At 44.6% G+C, this 23,093-nt stretch overlaps 1 protein-coding gene across 3 annotated transcripts in view; it reads right to left on the reverse strand.

Moving 5' to 3' along the window:
- The window catches only part of WWOX (WW domain containing oxidoreductase), a 945,663-nt gene that overhangs the window by 420,799 nt on the left and 501,771 nt on the right, over window positions 1-23,093 (reverse strand). Inside the window, exon 9 of one of the 3 annotated variants that reach the window (XM_064580417.1) lies at window positions 11,368-12,620. The exons of the other annotated variants lie outside the window; for them this stretch is intronic. Within the exon in view, the coding sequence (XP_064436487.1) occupies window positions 12,498-12,620 (123 nt within the window). The 3' untranslated portion in view covers window positions 11,368-12,497. Of the gene's footprint in view, window positions 1-11,367; window positions 12,621-23,093 lie in introns of those variants that run through there. 3 annotated transcript variants of the gene reach the window in all.

The raw sequence follows: 23,093 nt of genomic DNA on the forward strand, positions 1-23,093 counted from the left end.
GGCCTAGAGTAGGAGCTTGAGAAATATTTGTCACCCAAATACTTCCTTTACAAAAAAAAAAAAAAAAAAAAAATTCCTTAGTAAAACTGGGAGTCTCCTGAGCTATAAACCTTCTCCATCAAGAGTATGGAGAGAGGCAGAGACTTTATCAATGTATGTATTAATCAACTCATGTTGTGACAAGTAGTAAAAAACATGCTTTCCATTCAGGTATGGAAAATAGGCGGGAGCGATGCACCTAGTTTTAAAGTCTGACTGCATATCTAAAGTTGGCAAAAAAAAGAATCAAATTCATTTAACCCCAAACACTGTAAAAACCCCGAGATAACTCCTGAGCCAGTCTTTTTTTTTTTCCCCTTTCTTTCCTTTTTTTTGGGGGGGGGGGGCGGGGCACTACAATAATTCTTTTATGATGGTCTCCAGTGAGAATCCCTCATGGAATTTTCTCTTAACATGGAAATGCATATGGCCTCTGTGGTACAACAGCTGTGTAACTACATAATTGTTTACAAATGTGCAAAATAAGTACCCAAACCAATAAAAAATAATAACTCGGGCATCCATAAAGAAAAGATTCTATAAACATGCAATGGCCCATACTTTCTCTATATATAACTGTTGAGGCAAAAATACAACCACCAGAACCCCTTATTTCAAATCCCTTTCCATAAAGTAAATAGCGTTGGCAGTCTGGCAGGCTAATACCATTGTGCTTTTCCAAGCGAAGATGCTTTTTTATTAACATTTATCATTTAGGCACCATTAAAGGAACAGCAGTAAAAGTGGATCCTTACAATAAGACACTTGGTGTTGAGTCCACTATGTTCTGAATATGTTGCAAACCAGTACACGGTTTCCTGCCATCACCAAGGAGATGGAGGGTCACAGAAAGGGAAATACTAATATGAAGTGATGGTGAGGAGGAAGGAGAAGAAAAATACGGATCCTTTCAAATACGCTTCCAACTACTGCCTATCAGAATCCTCCACGAGATCCGCCAGAGACCAACCCTAAGGAACTCTGTTCCAGAATCTCTAAAGAAGCAATGAAGTCTTGCACTCCAGGGCTTCTGCCTGGAATACTCCTCTCTCTATCCAATCCATCTCCTCAGTGTGTCTGGGGGAACTCCTATTCACTCATCAAAACCCAACTCAACTATCTCTTCTCCCAAGAAACGTCCCTTGTCCAACATCAAAGAGAGGAAATCACACCCTTCATAGCAGTACCTCTGCATCCTCTATCAATTTATGCATGAAATACAAAACTCTGACCACCTACCAAGACCCAAGCACTGTTCAAAAGGCACTAGAGATACAACAATGAATAAGATGGACAAAAAGCTAGTAGTCCATAAATACATAGCTAACTAACTAAATAGTATGAGGTAGGGTTGTATTATTTCAGGTTCTACACTTACTGCAATTATTATGCTGTGTCTCCCAGCAGAGACTACTGACTATCTCTATATTCACATGGTTTCTCAATTTAGCACTGTCTATTGAAGTGATTTAAATTAAATTTTAAAAGCCACATGAACTATCAGCATAGTGTGGGTCAAGTGCAAGGCCTAGCGACAGGGACTGGATTTGGACAAAATGCCTCTGCCCTCTAGGAGCTTAGAGCCAAGGCCTGGGCAATGCTGGTCATGAAAGTTACGACCATAATGTGATAAAACTGTTTACCCTTTTATACTTTCCAGGGCAAATGTTATTTCCCTTCATCCTCACAACAACTGAAGAGGGGTCATCGATTCAACTTTACTGAGCATAAAGGCATTCATTCCCCATCCCCTAATCTTGGGAAAGTGTGCAGGATATATCCCTTTTGCAACGAAAACAGGAGAATCAACATGAAGCTGTTAGATTGGGTAAAGAAAAGCAGTCTAAAGGAATGGTTGCCCACAAAAAGGGCGTTAGTTGACCCGGAGGGAAAAGGAGTGTACGGACCAAGAAGACACTGGGTCATGGTGATCCAGCACAAAAGGAAGGCCCTGCAGTGGGATGGGAGTCACACCTCCTTGTGTCCCACACCTCCAGTGAAATCGCCCTGGAGACCATCCCATGGGCTCTACCTTGATGTCACCAGAAAAGTAGCATAGAGACGTGAGGGTTGCCACAGAGCCACAGACATTTGTCCTGCAGGGGCTGGGAGGATAATGGCATGGAGATATACACAGGGTAGCATGGGGACCCCAGAGCGTGGACCTTGGTGAAACTGAAGGTTCGTCTGGGCCAAGGGTCTTAGGAGGATTCATCTACCACATAACTCTAGTCTTGAAGGGCAAGCAGGACTTGTCAGGTGCACTGGTTCCTAGAAAGGCTATAACAAACTACCACAAACTGGTTTATTAGAACCACAGCAGAGTTCCTGTTTTGCAGCTGTGAAGGCTAGAAGTCTGAAGTCAAGTTGTCAACAGAGCCACCCTCCCTCTAAAGCCTCTCAGGGAGAATCCTTCCTCGCCCCTCCAGCTTCTGGTAGCCCCAGATGTTCCTCAGCTTGCGGCAGTCTAACACCTATGTGTGCCTCCATCTTCCTGTTACATTCTCTCTGTCTCTTCACATTGTCATCCTGCTCTAGGTGTCACCTCTGTGTTCACATTTCCCATGTATATAAGGACGCCCATCATATTGGATTAGGGCCCACCCAACGACCTCATTTGAACTTGATCACCTCTGAAAAGATTCTATTTCCAAATAAGTTAACACTCTGAATTGCTGGAGATTAGGACTTCAGTTTGTCCTCTAGATCTTTATTTGGGTGATACAATCCAACCCAAAGCAGCAGAGCAGTGGTGGTGTTGGGGCAGGGGTGGGGGGTCGTGGTGGTAAACAACACAGTAGGGAAAGGGCACGTTGTCCTTTCCCAAAATACCTGGGTTGGGACCTGTCTCCTCCACTTACTACTTGTGACCTGGAGAAAGTCTGAATGACGTTGTCCCTGTTTTCTCATCTGTAAAATGAGAAAGTTAACACATACCTCGTAGCTAGTTATGAGGATTAAATGAGCTAACTCAAGTATATGGTAGATGAGTAGTTGAAGGACTTAAGAGCTTTTTTCCCCCTTTTTCCTTTCTTTTAGACATTCCTCTTGGTGATACCGTTCACTAACATGCATCCTCTCTGAGACAACATGATTTCTCACTCAAAGCCGTGCATGACCTCCCGCGGCAGATATCGTGGTTGGCAACCCTATAAGCCTTTTCCCCTGCACACTTCCCATATGCTTACCCAGCATCCCTTGCAGCCCAGGAGGCCATGTGTCAAAGTCCACGTGCAAATCGGACATATGCAGAAGTCACTTGAGGGATTCTGTAAAAGCTTTTGCCTTTCCTGATAAAACGGTCACACCCAGCTGGTACCATTCCCTTCTCTTTCTTCCCACCTGGAACCCAAATGGTATGTCTAGTGCAGTGATGGCCGTCTAAGAGCCCAGAGGAATGACCTAGAGAATCACAGGGCTGGCGACCCACAACTCTGACAAGTGTTGAGCTGCTGAGCCAGCTGAGCCACTGCCAGCAACAGCCTCCCTCTGGGCTTCTTATTAAGCAAGAAAAGGCAGAGCCCTATTTGCTTAAGCTAGTTTTACTTGTGTTTTCTCTAACCTGCCACTGAACTCACTCCTCGACGACAAACCTTCTAATTGGTCTCTGTGTTTCCAGTCCTAAACCATGACGATCCATTCAACACCCAATCACCATGGTGTTGACATGAGTCACATCAAATATATCATATCATATGTGGTATCTTCTATCAAACATATATATTATCATATCCTATCCTATCCATCTTTCTTTAGCTGAAAACCAGCCAGTGGCTCCTTACTGAAACCAGAATCAGGTGACAAGTCCTCCCATGGCTCACAAGGCTCTGTGTGATTTGGCCCCAGCCCACCTCTCAGCTTTCACCTCGAACCTGCCCCTTGATTTATTCTGTCCATTAGGACAGAATACAGTACTGCACTGAGCCTCTCTATTTCCTCAAACATGCTAAGCTCCTTTCCACATCCAGAGGTCTCAACCACTGTTTCTTCTGCTTGGGACACGCTGCTGCTGTATCTTTGAGTAACTGGCTCTTTGTCGTCCTCCATGTCACTCCTAGAACAGCACTTTGCACAGGTGTCCATTGCTGTCAGGTCATGACTGGTGAATGAAGGGGAGCAAACCTAACATTCATTGAGCACAGTAGTGTGACACGGCCACACTGTAAAAGGGGAACCCACGGGAGAGTTTTGGGTTTGTCCCGTTACCCAACGTCCCCATTTTGTTTTCTTTTTCCCGTGGGCTCCTCTTCCCACGAAGTACAGTCTCCTGGAAATAAAATTTGGACGTGCGCACACGGGTACCCACAAAGCCCTCCCACTCAGAGGTCCAGCCAGGCAGTGATCCCCTGCTCCCTGAGTCCCAGACCTTAGCTCTTTATTTTTCTCCCACTACATTCATATTGGGACCTGAGCATTAGTCTGCCAGGGTCGCCATAACAAAATACCCACACCGGGTGGCCTAAACAGCACAAATTTATTTTCTACTAGTACTGGAGGCTGGAATTCCTAGGTCAAGGTCTTGGCAAGTTTGGTTTTTTCTGAGGCCTCTGTCTTTGGCGTGTGGATGGCCGCCTTCCTGCTCTGTCCTCACGTGTTCTCCCTACTGCACATGTGCACACCTTGTGTCTCTTTTGTGTGTCCAAATTTCCTCTTCGGGGAACACCAGTCAGATTAGATTACAGACCACCTTCATGGCCTCATTTTAATTTATCACCTCTTTAAAGACCCTCTTCCCAAACAAGGTCACATTCTGAGGTACCGGGGTAAAGGCTTCAACCTATGAATGTGGGGGAAACAAAGCTCAACCCATCACAGGTGCCAAATAAGCAGCCTCAAAGGACAGAGCCTTGCTGGTCCGGTTAGCATGAATGATCTATCTCTTACAGCTCACACTATGACCCGTCTGTCATTCCTGGCAGTCTGTCTCTTGAGATGGCTAGATAATATTTTATTATAGAAAATTTGAAACATACCTCACAAAAGAGAAACTAGTTAAATGAACCCAGAGTCTCCCAAGAACTACAACATCTTCCAGTCTTGAGTCATTTACCTTGCCCTCCAACTAATTTTTTTAGATTATTTTAAAGCAAATCCCAGACATCACGCTGCTACATTTTTCAGTATGCCTCTCTCATACAAAATGAAATTTATTTAAGATATTATCATGCTTACCAAATTAACAATACTTTCTCAATACTATCGATTACCTACTCCATATTCAGATTTTCCTGATTGTCCCAGAAAATTGTCTTTGACAGTAGGTTCATTTAAATCCAAATCAAAACAAGCTTCAAGTATTGCATTTGGATGCTGTGTCTCTCACATCTCTTTTAATCCATGCAACATTTTGAAGTCAGATGCATATTGTCTTTGCACTCAAGAGCACTTTCTCACTTAAGACATCACTGCAGAGCATCCATCATCCAACATACAGGAGTCCGAAAGCTGAGGCTCCCATGAATGGGGGTGGGGTGGGGTTCAGGCTGCTTCTTCACTGAGCTCGCACAGATTACAGATGATTTAATGTCCGGGAGGGCAGCTGCTGAAAGATATGCTCTTTCTCTTTCCAAGTGAGCTTTGTTCTGAATTTGGATTAATTTAAATGGCGCATGCACAGAGGGAATTTGTAGGATATGTTTACGGAATAATTGTGATCAATACTCATGCGTTTATAAGTGGGAGTGTGTGCGCAGTAGGCTTTGAGGAGGCTCCTGTGTGCTCACTCTTTAACGGTGATCAATACTCATAGTCAATCGCCAACAGGGGAATCGAAGCAAACATTTATATTCGAACTGTGCTGGGTCCCCTTATGGAAGGTTCTTTCATTTGGTCGGTTAGTCGCAAATACATTTATCAGGCAATGTTATACAGGGATGGAACTATAAAAACACATTTTTAAGCATTAAAGGTTTATCATTCCGTCATCTGTTCACACTTTCATCACCAAGATCTTTGGGGCTGGTCTTTCAAACTATTATTCCTGAACAGCTGTATGCTCTAAAATTGATAGTCTTCTTAGTTGATGGATCCACAGAAAAATTGTTAAATATTCAACAAAGCTCTCAATGGCTGCAATCACCCAGTCCGAACATTGCCTTCAAAGCATATATCCCAGTCTGCGAAGAGCCTCTTGCTCTTATTTGTTGAAGCAATTATTCAGTCCAGTTATTACTGAATAAGCCCAGAAATGGTACAGTGTTTCAAAGGGGACAGTGATATATTTTAAAATGTGTATACCTGCACATCGCCTTGAGCGTTACAAACAATTTCCACGTAACACTGGAGGATTCATGATCTATTTGTTTCTCTAGCATACAAAGGCCAGACTATCAAGAACAGAGCCAGGCACAATCTCTGGCTAATTTAGCTAGTTGGCTTTAAAGAAACTCATTGGAAATACTCCCCTATTATGACCCTCCATTTTCTAAAATTCGTATTGAGTGGTCATTAGGTCCTAAAATCTGGCCTCGACAAACAGAGTAGTTACTTGTGGTCCAGATGTCAGTAAACACACAAGCAGAAGATAAAATTGTATAGAGACAAGAAATGCACAGATGCTACAGCTTTAATCATGTCAAGAGAACTGGGATGCTCCGTCGTCTCCCGGGTGCGGACGTCCGAGCAGAGTGGTGCTGGAAAGGCTTAGTGGGGTGGGCAGGTACTGGGGGGAACCAGGCAGAGGCCGGGGCAGCCATCCCATTTCTTGAATGTGCTGCTTCCATAAGCAAGTCTCTGGGCAGTTAACCGTGTGTGCAGTCTGTAGCTTTCTACAGCACCCGGGAAACGAGTCCTCAACTGCCCCAAATGCACAGGCTGTTGGGTGAGCGGAGGGAGCAATGAGAAGTGGGTGAAACACCTATTCTCAGGGCTCCAGGTGGGAAAGACAAGGTCAACGCAGGGGACATCTCTACAGGAGAGCCCCTGCCAGAGAAAGGATGCACGAGACTGCATAAAATGAGTGACGGCTCCGGGCTGCAGCTGGAAAGGAAGCAAACTCTCTTTGGCACAGGAGGCCACACGGAGCAAATTCCTTAGGAACCAACAAGTGCTGAATCACACTGCAGTTTGGTTTCAGTACTTGTTAAGGGGCGCAAAATGTGAAGGGCACAGCCGCACGTTCACCTGAGAAGCTCCTGGCAGAGCCGCACAGACAGGCAAGTAGCTGGAAGATGTTCTAATGGAGAAAAGGCGGATAAGATGAGAGGGGCTGCGTCGGAGATGAACAGAAGTCCCTTGTAATATCCGTGTCTCGGGAGGGCCGGCTCCGGCTGGGCCCGATGACTTCCAGCAGCCTGGGCCTGCTCCCCACTCCCTGCGCCCCGAGTGGCCGGGAATCCTGCATCTGGACACGGCCAACATGCTTCTCTCTGTGATCACTGCTTAGCTGAAATGAGTTAATCTCGTTTTCCAGATGAATTGTTATTTTGTCTCCCGCAGGCTGTGATTACCGGATAAAAGTACTGTGTTAAAAGGAGGGCTGGGGGCTTTCAGTGCCGCATCCTACACACACGGAACCAGCTACTCTCCGCTCACCTTTCCTCCCGTCTGTGTTTCATGGGGTTAAGAGAACGGGAAGAGGAGCGGGGAGCTGTGCAACAACACGCGGGGCGGTAAACCTTTCAGATGAATTATGGTCCCTCACGAGAGGTCAGAGGGCCAATTTATCTTCCTGTTTTGAGACACAGTTTATAATCCTGACAAAATTTAAAACACATCTAGGGCAAAAGAGACGTGTAAATGACACTGAGTTTTCAACCCCTCCTCTTTGTGAGTTGTTCTTAAAACACATCAGCCGGCAAACAGCTCCGGCCTGAGGGTCCACTACCTGGAAGGCATTTTTGCTGGGATGCTGTCAAAGTTCGTGTGTGTGTGAGAGAGAGAGAGAGAGAGAGAGAGAGAGAGAGAGAGAGATTTTAAGAAAGGCTAATGCCTGGGCTCTCTCCTCAAGGAGCTTGATGCCTCTGTGACTAGTGGTAAGCATCATTTCTCTTCTTATTCTTTTAAAAACTTACTTTGGAGCCCAGATAGTAACTTATGCACCTGGAGGCACAAGACTGTGGTCCTAAGTTCCTTCCCCACCATTTTTCACTGTGACATCTTCCTCTTCAGCAAGCTGCTTACGTCCTTTGAGCCCCAACTTGGCAAATGGCTACAATTACCCCCAACTTTCAAGGTGACTGCGAGGATATGCAATAAAGCATGCAACGCTTTTAGTGGGTGGCGAACGTTTAATAAGGAGTAGCCCCCAAAGCTATTATTATTTCCTAAGGTGTGTACTAAATCGTAGACTGATATCAAGACTGTGTGGGAGAGTAGGGGAAAAACAAAAAGAGGTCATGGGTGGATGCCTAAATTCTAATTTCAGATAAACAACAAATAATTTCTTAACATAAGTACATCTTATACCAATATGTGTGTGTATATACACACACATACTATATATATATATATATAATACACACTATATAGATTCTATACTACATATATATATATCCTATACCATATTAGATACATAGTATATATACATAGTATGTGTGTAAGTGTGTGCGTATATATATATATACATAGTAAATATGTCTCAAAGATTGCATGGCTACATTTATACTGAAACTATTTGTTGTTTATCTGAGATTCAAATGTAATTGGCTGTCTTACATTTTATCTGGCAAGACTAGCTACAGGATCTGAGGTCAGAAGACCAAGACTGAGACTTCCTTACCAGCTCTGGAACTCAGGGACAGATACTGTAATTCCTTGAGCCTCAGCTTCCTCCTCTATGAAATGAGGCTAATTGTAAGAGTAATACCTGCGTAATTTACACATTTGTGGATGGAAGCAAATAACGGATGTGAGCATGATTTGTAAGCTGCAAAGTATTATTCCTTTTTCACTTCTCTTTTCTTGTTCTTTTATTGCTTTAGAATAGAAACAGCCTAATGTGCAGCTAATTTGACAGAGGGGCCTGGGGCCTGATCGGGGTGTGGAGGGGGGAATCTTTGTCTAACGCTTCCCTTTACAGGGAGGGACAAGGTGTCCTCCTTATCACAAGGAGGGAGTGAGAGCCTCCTCCACACTTCCGTGCGTACATTGGCAGCAGGTAGCCTGGTAAAGTGGTGTTTCCTGTCAAACCCACGACGGCACATTTCTGAGAAGAGTGTCCTTCCCAGGGATGGTCTCCGACTACTCAAGTCTGAAGCGGATGTTTCCCAGTGAGAGGTGCCCCAGATTCCCACACAGAAGCTGCTGAGAATAAACGATGTCTATACTCATTATTCCTTCCTAATTTTTGAGATGGTGATTATAATCTGGAGATGCTACAGGTTTCAGGCTGGAAAATCTCGACATATTCTGAGATCTCCAGCATTTAGACCATCCTGATATAAATCCTGGCTTCACCACCCCCCTGGTTATATGATCTCAAGCAACGTGCTTAATCTCCATGAACTTCAGTGGACACAACAGGAATAACCAGGCGGCCTGGCTGATTGAGTTATATGAGAAGATCATACATGTAAAGCATGATCTCACTGCCCTCTTCCTTGGCACATGCATTAGTATGAAGTGACTGTTTTTAAAATGTGGGTGAACACACCAACCAGTGAACTTCTAGCTTACTTCATGTGGCATTTCTCAGTCACTGGGGATGAAAGAGAGCCAACTGCAGAAGACGCGGGAACACGTCCTCACCCACGCAAAGCTTGAACGCCACTGACTTTGGACATCCTAGCGCTCATTTCCCAGGCTACTCCTGACCCAGCGGAGGAGAGCTGGGATTCACAGACCCTTCTACTGCTAACCATTCCCGAGCGAGCTGAGCAGGCAGCTGCAAAAAGCAGCCCCTGAAGATGCCTGGTGCCCCTGGTGAGCATACACACGAAGATGCAGCACTGTAGGTGAGGAGGCACGGACACACACTGGTCGCCCATGTTTTATACTGCACACCTGTTCTCGTCTATTTGGGGGTTTCACACAAATGTTGGGCAAAAAAAAAAAAAAAAATTAGAGATTTTTTGCATGCAGGTAAAGTCTGACTATGGTAGCTTTTTAAGATATTCAGGGAATGCTTTTGTTCTCAGACAAGTAATATTCTGAATGGAGGGAGGGGTGGGAGGAGGGTAAGGAGAGTAAAAGAAACCCCTTCGCACTGAGACTATTTGAGTGATCAGAATCAACTCTGTAGCAAGGCTTTCCCGACAACCCAGGATGTCAATTATGCAAACAATTTGTTCATGAACGGACATAAGCTTATCTTGAAATATTCGATGGTTGGCGTGGGATGTGGTTCCTTTAGGCCCACTGGGGGCACCGATGGAGTCACTTCCAAAGGCAGCCTGTGTCTCACTCTGCAGGAAGGGTGAAAACCTTCTGAGAAGGTGGATGATCCCATCGATACTGTGTGTGGACACAAGTCACGGGGGGACCTCAGGCTTGAGAAAGGACATTCTCTCTGGTGGATGGACTGTCAACGCTTCCATAACTGGAAGGACATCCACTTCGCGGGATGTGGGACCAAGCACTGAGCCAGAGAGACGTTTCGGAGACACTCCTTTCCCTTGCTCCTTCCCTCAGCTTCTTTCTGGCTGACAAATGAGGAGGTTGGGAAAGACAAAGTAAACAACTGAAAGAGAGAAAGGTTAGGACCCAGCGACAGCCACAGAGAGACGCAGCCCTGGACTGTAGAGAAGGAGAAACTGAGATGGAATAGTGACAGGCTCTAGATGCCCCCAGAGAGAAGATTCTTGGAGAAAACACCAAACCCAAGGGTGGAGGGAGACGGCAGCATAGGTACTTTAAATCTGTCTCCAGAAGGAAAGAATAAATGTGTCTAAATGTGTTTGTGTGTGTGTGTGTGTGCGTGCACGTAAGTTAAAGGTAACTGTCTTCAAAAAGCTGCCCTGGGGGCGCCTGGGTGGCTCAGATGGTTAAGCGTCTGCCTTCAGCTCAGGTCATGATCCCAGGGTCCTGGGATCGAGTCCCACATCGGGCTCCCTGCTCGGCGGGGAGCCTGCTTCTCCCTCTGCCTCTGCCTTTCTCTCTCTCTCTGACTTTCATGAATAAATAAATAAAACATTAAAAAAAAAAAAAGCTGCCCTGATGGTCTGAAAAAGAATATACGGTCCAAGGAGGCAAAAGTTAATCAAAAAAGGTACAAATCTGTATCGAAGGTATTTGCTCTTCTGATACCCTTATTACATATTATTGGACTTTATTAAATATGGGGCTTATCACTGGAAACGTTTTAAATAAAAATGCATTTTGATCAACAAGGTGGGATTGTGTTTGTGATCAAATACGGGAAAATTCATATTCGAATTTTTGAAAAAACTACAATCTCTGACTACAAAGTATATTCTACCGCATGGTAAGCTTCTTAAGAATACAAACCTGTCTTACTCATTGCTGTATGCACGGCATCTACACCAGCCTCCACACTCAGTAAATGTGATGTACGGAATAGGTAAATGAATGCCTAGTCCAAGCAGGTCAGCTTCCTTAATAAAGATACACTACCACCACCTGGTGACAACATACCAGAATTGCAGGAATAGGGATTTTTGCTTTATTCTTGTTCTTGTTTTCAATGCAAGTTCACACAGAAGCAGTGTAATCTGGTGGTACATATGGCATTGCACAAAGTCACCAAATGCAAAGAACTAGCAGCAAGAAAGCAAATAAATACTAAACTGTTTTGTTCGGGGGATCCCAAGCAATATCAGCTTTTTCCAGTCCTTTCCTGTCATTTTAAGTATTTATTTCACAGACTCCTCCTGTATTTTTTAGGCTGCACAAGTGTAGGCTAAGAGCAGAGCCAGGGCCAGGTTCTCACATTAGCTTAGCGAGCCTGGAAGAGGGAGGAGAGCTTGACTGATAGCTGACAAACTGGGGACAGAACAAAGACAGGGGCTTCATTCTGGACACTGCTGGTTTTTTATAGCCACGTGTGCTTTTCTTTGTTTTCCTATCCCCTCAAAGGAAGACCCTTTGACTCTTTTTGCTTTGTTTTGTTTTGTTTTTCATATAGACCATGCTGTCAGCTAGGTCCGGAAGCTACAATGAATATAAAGTACTGGGCAAAACAACATTTGATAAATGTAAACAATATGCAGAGAGAAAACCTCTCAGATGAAAAATCCACATACATTTTTAGCGGGCCGTCAGATGGAATGCAAATGGCGTTGGAAAATATAAGTGGTTGCCTTTTTAATATCAAAGAAATCACAGCCGTTTCTCTAACACTAAAAACACTGCTGCACTAAAAAAAAAGAAGTAACTAAATAAAGCAGGCGGCTGATGTTCAGCACGCAAGAAGTCACTGCCTCCGCCCTCCCCTTAGGAGTGGTTGTTGTACTTCTAGAAACGTTAAACAGGGGGTAGGTAGACAGAACCAGGAATGCTGTGTTTCTAAGGCTCCCTCTCAAAATCAAAAGCACTTCCTGTTTCAGAGGAAGAAGGAGCAATTAAAAAAAAAAAAAAATGAAATAAAAGACTTCTCCCGGTTCCCAGATGAAGCCGTGCAATGTCAGTTCTTTGGAAATGCTCAGCTCTGGTGGTTTTCCAAGGCAACGCGCAGGCAGTCTTGCCTGAAAGAAAGGAGTCAATAGAAAATAAATAGAGCATTTCCAGAACTCACCCAGCAGCTCGGAAAACTGTCTGCTTACTATTACACAGTTTTAACATTGTCATAATCATTTTCACAGTAAAGATACTCTTCCTGCAGTTTAGACCAAGAATGCATGACTAATTTTAACCACTTGTGCAAATCTCCTAATGGAAATTTCAAACCGCTTTTATGGATTAAGGTTTTGTAAACTGTACGGACAGAGTGGCCGCAGATACCAAGTGGCAGGGCTCCTCACACCAAGCGGTTGATGCCTGACGGGTTCCCGAATAAGGGCGGGCGGCCACACGGTACTCACACAGGCTAGAGTTCTCCTCAGCACCGCGTGCAGTATACGTTATACGCGTACAGCTAGAACAGCCGAGGGTCTTGAACATGCAGACCCACGGTCGTGTGCTACCATTTCAAGACGCACCAGTAAGTTCTGGGGGTGAGCAAAGTCAAGAGTCCCCCGCCACCCCCCACCTTCGGCGTGATCTCATCAAGTTCAAACCATATGGCCTCATGGTGGCGAACACAGTTCCCATTTTATAGACAGAAACTAAGGCTCACAGAGGTCTGAGGGCAACCCAGCTGCTGGTGGTTAAGAAGACAATCTCAAACTGCCCCTTGCCATGACCACGACCTGAGGAGCATCTCGAGGACTGACCCCCTAGCTGGGAGACTGAAGAATCGAGTTCACCTGCAGAGGGATAATGTCAATGGTTGCACCACAACGAGAATGCACTCAACTGAACCGCACACTTAGAAATGGTAAATTTTATGGTACGTAGGTTTTACCACGATTAAAAAAAATGAATCAAGTCCAGAAGTCCAAGTCCCGTTCCGCTGAGACTGACTATGGCCACAGTCACTTGTGTGAAGAATATTCTGTTATACCTGCCTCTTTGCCCACAACTGTGCCAAAAACTCAGAGCATTAAAGAAAAAAAAATGAAGGCAAATTCTTCCCCTTTAGGAAGTCAAAGTCAGCGGGATAGTTTGAAACATTTTGTTTTGTTTTCCCCATTCCCCCAAATTCAAGCATGTGGGGTTTCTGGGGCTTTTTAACCACCTTCATGGAGATTCTAACTTCTACCTTGTTAGCAATTTTCACAGCAGAAATCAGGACAGGAGACAAACATGGGGAATGGCTGCCCAGGTGACTGAGGGTCCTTATGAAACACAGAAAAAGAAGAGGCTCTTGTCTGGAGGGAGGAGGGAAGGGAAGAAGGAGAAAATGGACACTGATGTCCTCCCTCCTCCCTTGCTCTTCCCTCCTCCCTCTGGGTTCTTGATTTCCCTCCAAGGTCCCTCCAGCCCTCAGCCTAATACCTGGTCCTCAGGGGAGCCTTCTGTGATCCCATTAATCACTGCAAGATCTGATCGTTCCAGAGACTTGCCTTTCAGACTGATCCCCTTCGGGAAGGGAGCAGAAAGTTCTACATGGACTTCCAAGAGAAGCTTTGGGGCAGGTGTTTGCTCCTGAAGCCCAGGACTCCAGCGGGTGGGGGTGGTGGGAAAGGGGGAGCGTTGCCAAGGCATTTGGTCTCAAGGAACCCCACTCTGGTCCCTTTCTCCCACAGAGAGTGGTGGGAAGAAAATGGGACTGGAGAGGGCAAGAGCTCTAAGTAGGAGTCTCCCCTGAGCCCAGAGCACACAGCATCCTTTAAATACGCTCTGAAAATATGTCCACAGCACATCTGCTTCCTCTTCAATGTCTCCTTGATGTTCTCAATTCCTTTTCTTTCTTACCTCTGGCTTTCCACCTAGAGATGAAATCATGTCACCTGCTCCCCTATCAGCTCCCGGTGGTCAGGAAATGCTGTTGGCCGTTTCTCCCTTCGCATTCTATTCTTGGGCCTCCCCACTCCGCACTCCATACACTGGGAGTGGAGCCACCACGGAGGGGAGCTCAAGCTGTAGCTCACATCACATTCCACGCCAGACGGCCCGGGTTGCCTAACCAGGTCCTGGACGGTCTTAACCTAATTCTTGGTTTATGATGTGGTTCAGACACATGAGCTTTGTGTGTTCTCTTCAAGCCCCTCTCCTCCTCTGGGTCCCCAAGCCCCCTGTGAGGAAGGGGAGGAAAGAATGAGGCAGGTGGGGAGAGATGTGGGGGTGGAGAGAGGTGGAGAAGAACGGGAGAGGGAGTGGACCTGGGCACAAATCGTGGAGCTGCCACCTGCCATAGAGCCATCAGACCTTCAGCTTCCTCCTGTGTCAAACAGGGGGGCGACCTGGGGAGACTACAAAGTAAGGTAACCCATAATCATGGCAAACTGCTGCGTGGGGCTCATCGCACGCCAGACCCGGTGATAAGGGCTTTATACAGCACCGTATGTTCTATTCTCTCTGTCACCTGAGAGATAAGTACTAGCATTGCCCCTGCTTTGAAGAGGAAGAGATTAGGCACAGAGAGGCTGAATCACTTACCCAACGCCACACAGCTGTACATGACAGAGTCTGGATTCCAACCCAGGCAGCCTGGCTCCAGGCCATGTTCTTCTCGTGTCACTTACTTTCTATAGTGGTATCCATTTAAGGCCCTTAATAAATATCAATCCCTTGCCCCTGCCTTTTGAGATTCTTTTCGCCATAGTCCTTTGGGTCGATTTTCAATAAACTTCAATCCTCTGGGTGTTGTGCTGCTTAGCTTTCTTCCATTAGCTGGAAATCATTCAATAAATATTCATTAAGCACCCGCTCTGTGCCAAATACCATGCTAGCGAAGGCCCCTCTCCAAGTCCTGGTTCTCGAGGCTGTGGCCAGGGTGACCACGAGGTGCCTGTGGTCAGGTCCACAGCACACCCGGAAATGCCACAAAAAAATATAATCAGGAAGCATAACTTGGTGGCGCACTGAGGCATGGTCCTGTCTGTCAGAGGGACACAGGAGTATGGGTTTGGCCCCAGGCCTGTGGTTTTCTGGCCCCTGGGGCCTGGGGCGATTTTACCTGTGCCAGCCGCACTGACCAGAATTTGGGCATGCTTCTGTGAGTGTCACTGGTCCACCTCCTAGCGTGTGCCAGAAAGATGAGCCTAGGACGGTGCTTCTCAATGGGGGTGTTGACGCCACCTTCAGGGAGGACATCTCTCTGTTGTGCAGGACGCCCCGCACATTTCAGGATGCTTGGCATCCTATCCGCTAGCCACCTCTGCTCCCCAAGGTACAGAGAGCCTTGGTCATCTTGGGCTGATTAAAGAGGACAAAGGTGCAGGGAGGGGCGAAATGCCATCCTCAACTAAAAACCACTGTCTTAGAAGATGTGACTGCAACTTAGATGACCCCATGAGAGATACCCTGTATCATTTTATGGTCTGGAGAGACAGAACATATACGAACAGAGTACCGAATTCCATCAAGTTCAAAGGTGATTTAAAGTTGGCTGGAAGACAATTACCTGGAAAAGCCCAAAGAAAGGCAAATCTCAGTTAAGTAAGGTGCCACCTGGTGGAGGGTGTGGATGTCAGTGATCAGAGAGAAAAGGTGATCTGTCCTCTTTAAGAAATAGAAACATCGATAATCATAAAGAGGTGTTGGCCTAGAAGTCCAGGGGTCCATGGGAAACCAGTTCACATCTCAGCCAGGAGCCTCCCTCGTTGTTAAGATCTCAGTATGCTGAGAAAGCAGTCCTAAAAATTACATGCCAAGGGAACCCCAACTTTGCTTGGTATGATATCATAGTTCCTTAATGCACAGACATTATTTAACCACAGAAAAAGTAACATATAATCATGCATGCTGGTCTCACAAACACCCTCTGAGATAAGGACTATCATGATCCCCTCTTAAAGCTGAGCAGAATAAGCAGAGAGGTTAAGTTACTTGCCCAAGGCCACTCGGCTAGATATGGCAGAGACTAACTCCAAACCCAGACAGGCGGCATTTGAATCAAACATAAAAAGTAATATTTCTATGTTAGAATTAAACAAAATTATTGACATAATCAGAACAAGAGAAATATGCATATCTTCACATACGTGGTATATTATGAACTTGTAATGTTTTAATTTGGCTTTCAGGAGCTGAGGTCGGCAAACTAAGGTCTTTGGGCCAAATATGGCCCACCGTTTTTATGAATAAAGTTTTACTGGAACACAGCCAGATCCATTCATTTAAATATTATCTGTGGCTGCTTTCAGACAAAGGCAGACTTGAATAATTGTGACAGAGACCATCTGAACTGCGAGGATGGAAATACTTATTATCCGGCCCTTTGTAGAAAAAGTCTGCCAACACTTGTTCTAGGGGTAGACATTAGCCTTATAAGTTTCTATCTTAAATACGCAAATGGTAATTGCTACAGAATTGTGATGATAAAGTGAAATACTACTACATTTATAAAAGCATCAGAACATTCAGAAAACTTCAGGTTTATCATGTTTGCAATCAAATTGATTAGATATATACAAATCACTTACATTCTTGGGAAGCTTGTCTGTAATAGCACTTGAAAAGGAAATCAAAATAGTAAATTCATAAATGCAGCTTTATATTTTTAAGATCTTTACCTAAATTTGTAAATGAGCTGAAACATTATTCTAAAGCTTCTCAAACATGGCAGCTAAAATTTCTCGGTTTTACAAGCAAAATTATAAGAACTGGGAAGATGAACTAAAAAGCCTAAAGAAGAGCTAGGATTTGAAATTTAATATGAATGAAATGAATTTTAATTTGATTTAATTTTTTTTAAAGATTTTATTTATTTATTTGTCAGAGAGAAAGCACAAGCAGGGAAGAGGCAGAGGGAGAAGCAGGCTCCCCGCTGAGCAGGGAGCCCGATGTGGGACTCAATCCCAGAACCCCGGGATCATGACCTGAGCCGAAGGCAGACGCTTAACCATCTGAGCCACCCAGGCATCCCAAAATGAACTTTAATTTTTAAAACCTAGGTAAACACCCTCTTCTGCTCACAAGGCCACCTTAGAAGCCGCCAAAACCCTATTAATGATGTGGATCTTGTATCGCCTTCCCTCTGCTGCTCAGTAGTAAACCTAAGTGAAAGCCCTCAAGAATCAAACCTGGGTTTTCGCTGCCACCAGTGCCTGAATCCGGACCCGATCTGTCTTTCTAGACCTAGTTCAGGTTGTGAATCTGTTTGATAAACGGGACTGGCCTTGGCCAAGGAATCCCACATTAAGACAAACATCAAGGACAAATGCCAATGTGAGATGTAATTAAAATATATTTTTATATAAAATATTTTACATATTTATTATATATATCAAACCAGTATTTTATATAAACTATATGTATTAATATATATTACATATCACATATGAATACATAAATATATTTTACCAAACCACTTTGTCATTTCATGTAGCATTAATAATCTATAAAGCCCTTTCAAGTACACTATGTCTCTTGACACAGTAAAATAATGTGGCAACTCAGTGGCTAATATGAGCTTTGAATGGAATGATTCCCGCCTGCTAGTAGCATGGCCTTAGGCAAATTACTAAACCTCTTAGCTTTCTCAACACTAAGCAAAGGTGATAATCATACCTGCTTCATGGGTTATTGTCGGAATCAAAACACGGAGTGTCTGAACTGAGTGCCTAGCACACTGCCTTGGTACACGGTAATGGTCACATGGATCTGAGCTGCTGTCACCGTAACCACTATTGTTCTAGAAAAATCCTGTAAGGTGAGAAAGGCGGGCATCACTATCTTCCTTTGTGGAGGGAGCTGCCAGGCAGAGAGAGCCTAGAAGACTTGCCCAAAGGATGCAACACAGCCCATAGGCAGTGGCACCATATGTCTGATTCCCATGCCCATGTTGGGAGTCTCTAGTGTGTTCCCCACCTGTCCTGCTGCATGTCAGCCTTGACCGCCTTCAGAATCACTCGGAGGGCTGCTTAAATCAGACTGCAGGCCCCATTCCCAGAGATCCTGATTCAGCAGCTCTGGATCCGGAGTGAGGCTCAAGAATTTGAGTGACATCTATAAACAAGTGACAGTTGATGTCAAAGCCTCTGGTCCAGGGACCCCACTTTAAGAACCACTGGTCTAAGTCAGTGGAGCACCTTTAGGGAGTCACACCTCCCTTCTACAGTGTATCTGGTGCATACTCATGGTTTGGCACATGGTCAATGCTCAAAAGATGGCTTTGTTTTACTTTATTATTTTATTTAAATTTAACTGCATTTTTGCCATGGTTTCATTCTGGCTCTCGATTCTCTTAGCTAACAACTTTTGCCCTCGTTTCTTTGATCTGTCCGTGTATTGCCCCTCCAGTTTGGAACACGCTGTTTTCTTCCTAGCTGTGACCTTGGCTGCCCTTCCAGCTTGGCTCTGCTGTCTCCAATCCAGCCACCTGAGCCCACCTTGGCGGGCCACAGCCTCACAGGTGGGACCTGCGTGCTACTATCTGATGAAGTCAGCTAAACCCCTCCTGACCTACCTCGATCAGGAAAGACAAGCTGCTCTGCTCACAAACAAGGGCATCGATGTGCCCCCCAATCACAGCAGAGACAAAGCAGCTATGGCAAGATGGACTCGCTCACTGAGAAAATCACTCACTGACTGTCTGATTTCCTGTTTCCTGCTTGTAAAACAAGGGAGGGACACCAGAGAGAATGAAAAAGGAAAGGCTGGGGAAGGGGGGAGGGGGAGTTTTGCTCCCCAGAATTCAGAACATGTGAATACCTGTGGATATAAATACTATAAAAATAATAATAATAAAAGGAAGTAGTACGAGCAGGGCTTTCATACCTTAACGGTATTTTGACAACAAATGTTCTTATTTCATTTGAAATTTATGAAACCTTTGTGCCTGTAATCCCATGAGCAGCAACATGGTAAATGAAAGTAGCTGGCAGTCTAGATTAATAATATTTTGCTTCATATTGGAAGAGCATCTGAAAGAAGAAGCTTGCTTTATCTATCCCCCGTTTTTACGGTCCTGGTACTGGAACAGACTGGGGCTTCTAAAATTGGCTGGAAAATATTCATAGATGTGTTATTAATTTATGGGAAACTGAAGGACCCACCTCAAGGTTTAAGTAGGCCATTTAGAAACTGCAAGGAGTAGATGAGATACATAGCAGAATGAAGTGAAAAAAAAAGTGTGCTGGGTGACTTGGGGCTTAAATCAAGAGCAGGAAGAGTACCTTCAGTAAGCTATAATAGTTGATATTCTAATAAAGCGTTCTTATGAGAAAAAGCAATCTGTTCACATATGAATTCTGCCATATGCTTCCATCTTTTCATGGTCTAGAAGGCCATGTCAGTAATTTCCAGTACTTACATGGGCATGCAGGATGCCTTTGCTGGCTAATGTGAATAAATGGGCTGGATTTACTGTTTTTCTAATGCTCAGTATACACACCATGCAGGCTGCTACCAGAAGCAAAGTGGAATTTATGGATTTGCACTGAATTTCAAATGGATACAGGAGCAAAGCTACAGAAAGTGAGACTGACGTGTTGTCTACCATTTCTCGGTGGAGGCTGCTGCGCCCTTGACAAAGTGGAGGGTATTGTTTGCGAAGAGGGAAGAAAGACCCCCTAAAAACGCCGCTCTTGCTGGACCCTGAGTGCGGAAGCACTTGAGACTAAGGCTGCAGCATGAACACAGGATCACTCTCACCCCAGGTCCCCTAGGAGATCCCCTTGACCCCAGCCCTAACCCGTGACCTTCCCATTTCTAAACTGTCTTTAAATCCTGATGTTTTTATGTAGGGTTGCCTCCCTGCCAGCTAGGAAGAGTAAATTTCTCAGATAATTGCGCTCCACTGACTGGTTCTAATATCACATGATTTAACTTTGCTTACCTTAAACCATAATTTTAGACTAAAAAGAGAGAGGGTTTTCACAGCTTGACTAATAACTTGCAGCAGTGAAGAGAAGAATGAAATCCTATCTTCTCCCAGATCAGGGTCTCTCAACCTCGACACTACTGGCATTCGGGGCTGGCTAATTCTTTGGTGTGGCAGTTGAGCTGAGCATCGCAGGACATGCAGTAGCACTCCTGCCTCCCTCGCCCACTAGACGCTGGCAGCCATGCCCCCGACCCCTACCCTGGAGTGACAACCAAAAATGTCTCTAGACACTGCCAGATGTTCCCATGGTGGCAACATCATCTGAACTTGGAAATGATAAAGGAAACGGAGGGAAAAATAACAGGAATACAGAGGTATACCCCTGTGGTGTAGGGAAGTGTGCGTATATATGGTGTGTGTGGGGGGGGTAGTGGTGTCTCTAGAACCATGGTAAAAACCTGAAGGTGGGGGTCAACAATGCCCAGCCACAAAACCAGGAAGGCAGTCAAAATCTGAGTTGAGGACCCAAGAGGGAGGCAAATACTTGCTTTTCAATGTGCACATTATCTGCCACAAAGCAATATACATTTGCAAGCATCTTGCTGAAGCTTCAGAGTAGAGAGATCTAAAAGGTTTCTGGTGAGTTTTGGATGGCAAATAAAAATGAATAATATGATGTCCATACGGCTGGGCTTTCAATCCTTCCATGGGCATATCTCTTATAGAAAAGAAGATCCCCAGGGGCAGAAGTGTGTTTAAAGACTCATGTCCTATCATTAAAAAAATCACGCAAAAGAGGCATTCTAATAGATAACATTCATGTCCGTTTTGCTCTAAACAATATGGTTTAGTCACCAAAGAGGTTGACTCTTTAAGAAAATGTGCTTTGATTTCCTGTGACTTCCAATAAACTTTGCCATTGGCACTCCACCAGGGAAAATGGGGGATACTCATACCCTAGTTTAAGAAGCATGAAATTAAGATGGTCTTCTTGATTCACAGGGATCATAAATAACATATTTATGAGGCTCCACTAGTGACCTTAGTCCCTCGACCCATTATGTCCTCAATGGAAAGTTTAATAAACACAGGGGTGAGGGATTCAGGAATGTGGCCCTTATTGTTGGAGAGGAATGGCCATAAAGCTACAGGTGTTACCTGCAAGAATTTGTTAGATGTCTTAGAACCCAAAGGCAGGAATTCTTAATGACCAGATGTCAGCCAGATGGGAGCCACTTTTCAGTGGGTATTGCTTCATTGTGCTTCCTTGTAAATCGGAGAAGTGATGAAAACAAACCTCCATAAAGGGAATGTACACTTCTGGTGAGTACAGCAGCCAAGGAAGGCATGGTTTCTCCATGTCTTCAAGAGAATCAAGTTCAAAAATTCTTGGAAGGTAAAAGCAGTTGCTTCTCTTCCATCAACCATTATGACTGAGAGCAGGGTGTAGAAGTGGACCATTGAAAGCCTTTGGAGTTAAGTCCAAAGGCTCAAGTTGAACCACACCCTCCACTTAGCACATGGGTTTCCTTATCTAAAAACCAGAAGCAAACAACAACTCTCTCCTGCAGGGTTGCTGTAAGAGTAAGAGGATGCTTTTCATAACCCAGTACACAGATTCCAGGTTTTCTCTCAGTCCTCACGTGATAGAGCTATTTACAAATTAAAGATTGTAAGCCATTTGCAAGGAAGGAGTCCATCAAAATCAGATGGACAGGACTGAGAATCGAGAGAGGCCTGATTCTATCAGGCAGTCTGAAATCTGGAATCACATACAATAGAAGCACGGGCCCTGGGCGCATGTCTATTCCCCTATTGTACAAACACCAAGGGAAATGCTACGCTTTTGCTTTTATGAACTTCTAAAGCAATAAAGACTTGTATTCAAAGCACTCTTACTTTCAAAAAGAAGTCATTAATACATTTTATGAAGTCAAAACCCATTAGTGAAGATGTATCGAGTGTGTCTGCTCAGTGAGGATTATCAAAGGGGGTCTAAGAATGGCGTTGGACATATAGATTGGGGCCTGATTTTACAAACAGATGATGCCTGCAGAAGCCTGAACACAAAGGCTTCAGCCACCTGTGATATTTGAAAATACCCAAGTATTGATGTGGTGTTAAGAGACAACATCAAGCCATCCTGGGTAGGCTGATAGATGCTCTTGAAGTGTGCGCATATGCAATATGTTCTGAATGGTTTATACCGAATCACTGGCAGTGCTTAAATAATTCAGGGACTTAACGGAGAAGTTTATTCATACATGCATCCAGGCTGTGGCTGGAAAATGCCCAGATGGAGGGGAGAAGACAAAGAACTGGGTCAGTGGTATCTTTTTTAATTTGGAACTATGAACACATGGATGTATGTGTCCTATTTCCACCTGATACTTTCAGATCTTCATTCCACAAACATTTCTTACATGACCACCGTGTGTATTATGCATCTGACCCTAGACAACACATGCTCCTGACCCTCCAAGAGTTCGCAGTATAGTGGGTGCAGTGTTTTAAAAAAAAATAATTATTTTGACATCTGTTAAAATGGTAAGGGAGATTTTGTTCAGAACTATTTCCATAAGAGCCAAGACCATAGCAATAGAGGAGAGACACTGCACTTTTACTGAAGGCAGGCCTAGGTGATCGGATACCAAGATTGGAGGGGTTCTCTCTAACCTAACTTCGC

This window comes from Mirounga angustirostris, unplaced genomic scaffold (genome assembly GCF_029215605.1).
Source record: "Mirounga angustirostris isolate CCGP_5_RB_7025 unplaced genomic scaffold, mMirAng1.0.hap1 SCAF_16, whole genome shotgun sequence".
Taxonomy (NCBI): Eukaryota; Metazoa; Chordata; class Mammalia; order Carnivora; family Phocidae; genus Mirounga; species Mirounga angustirostris.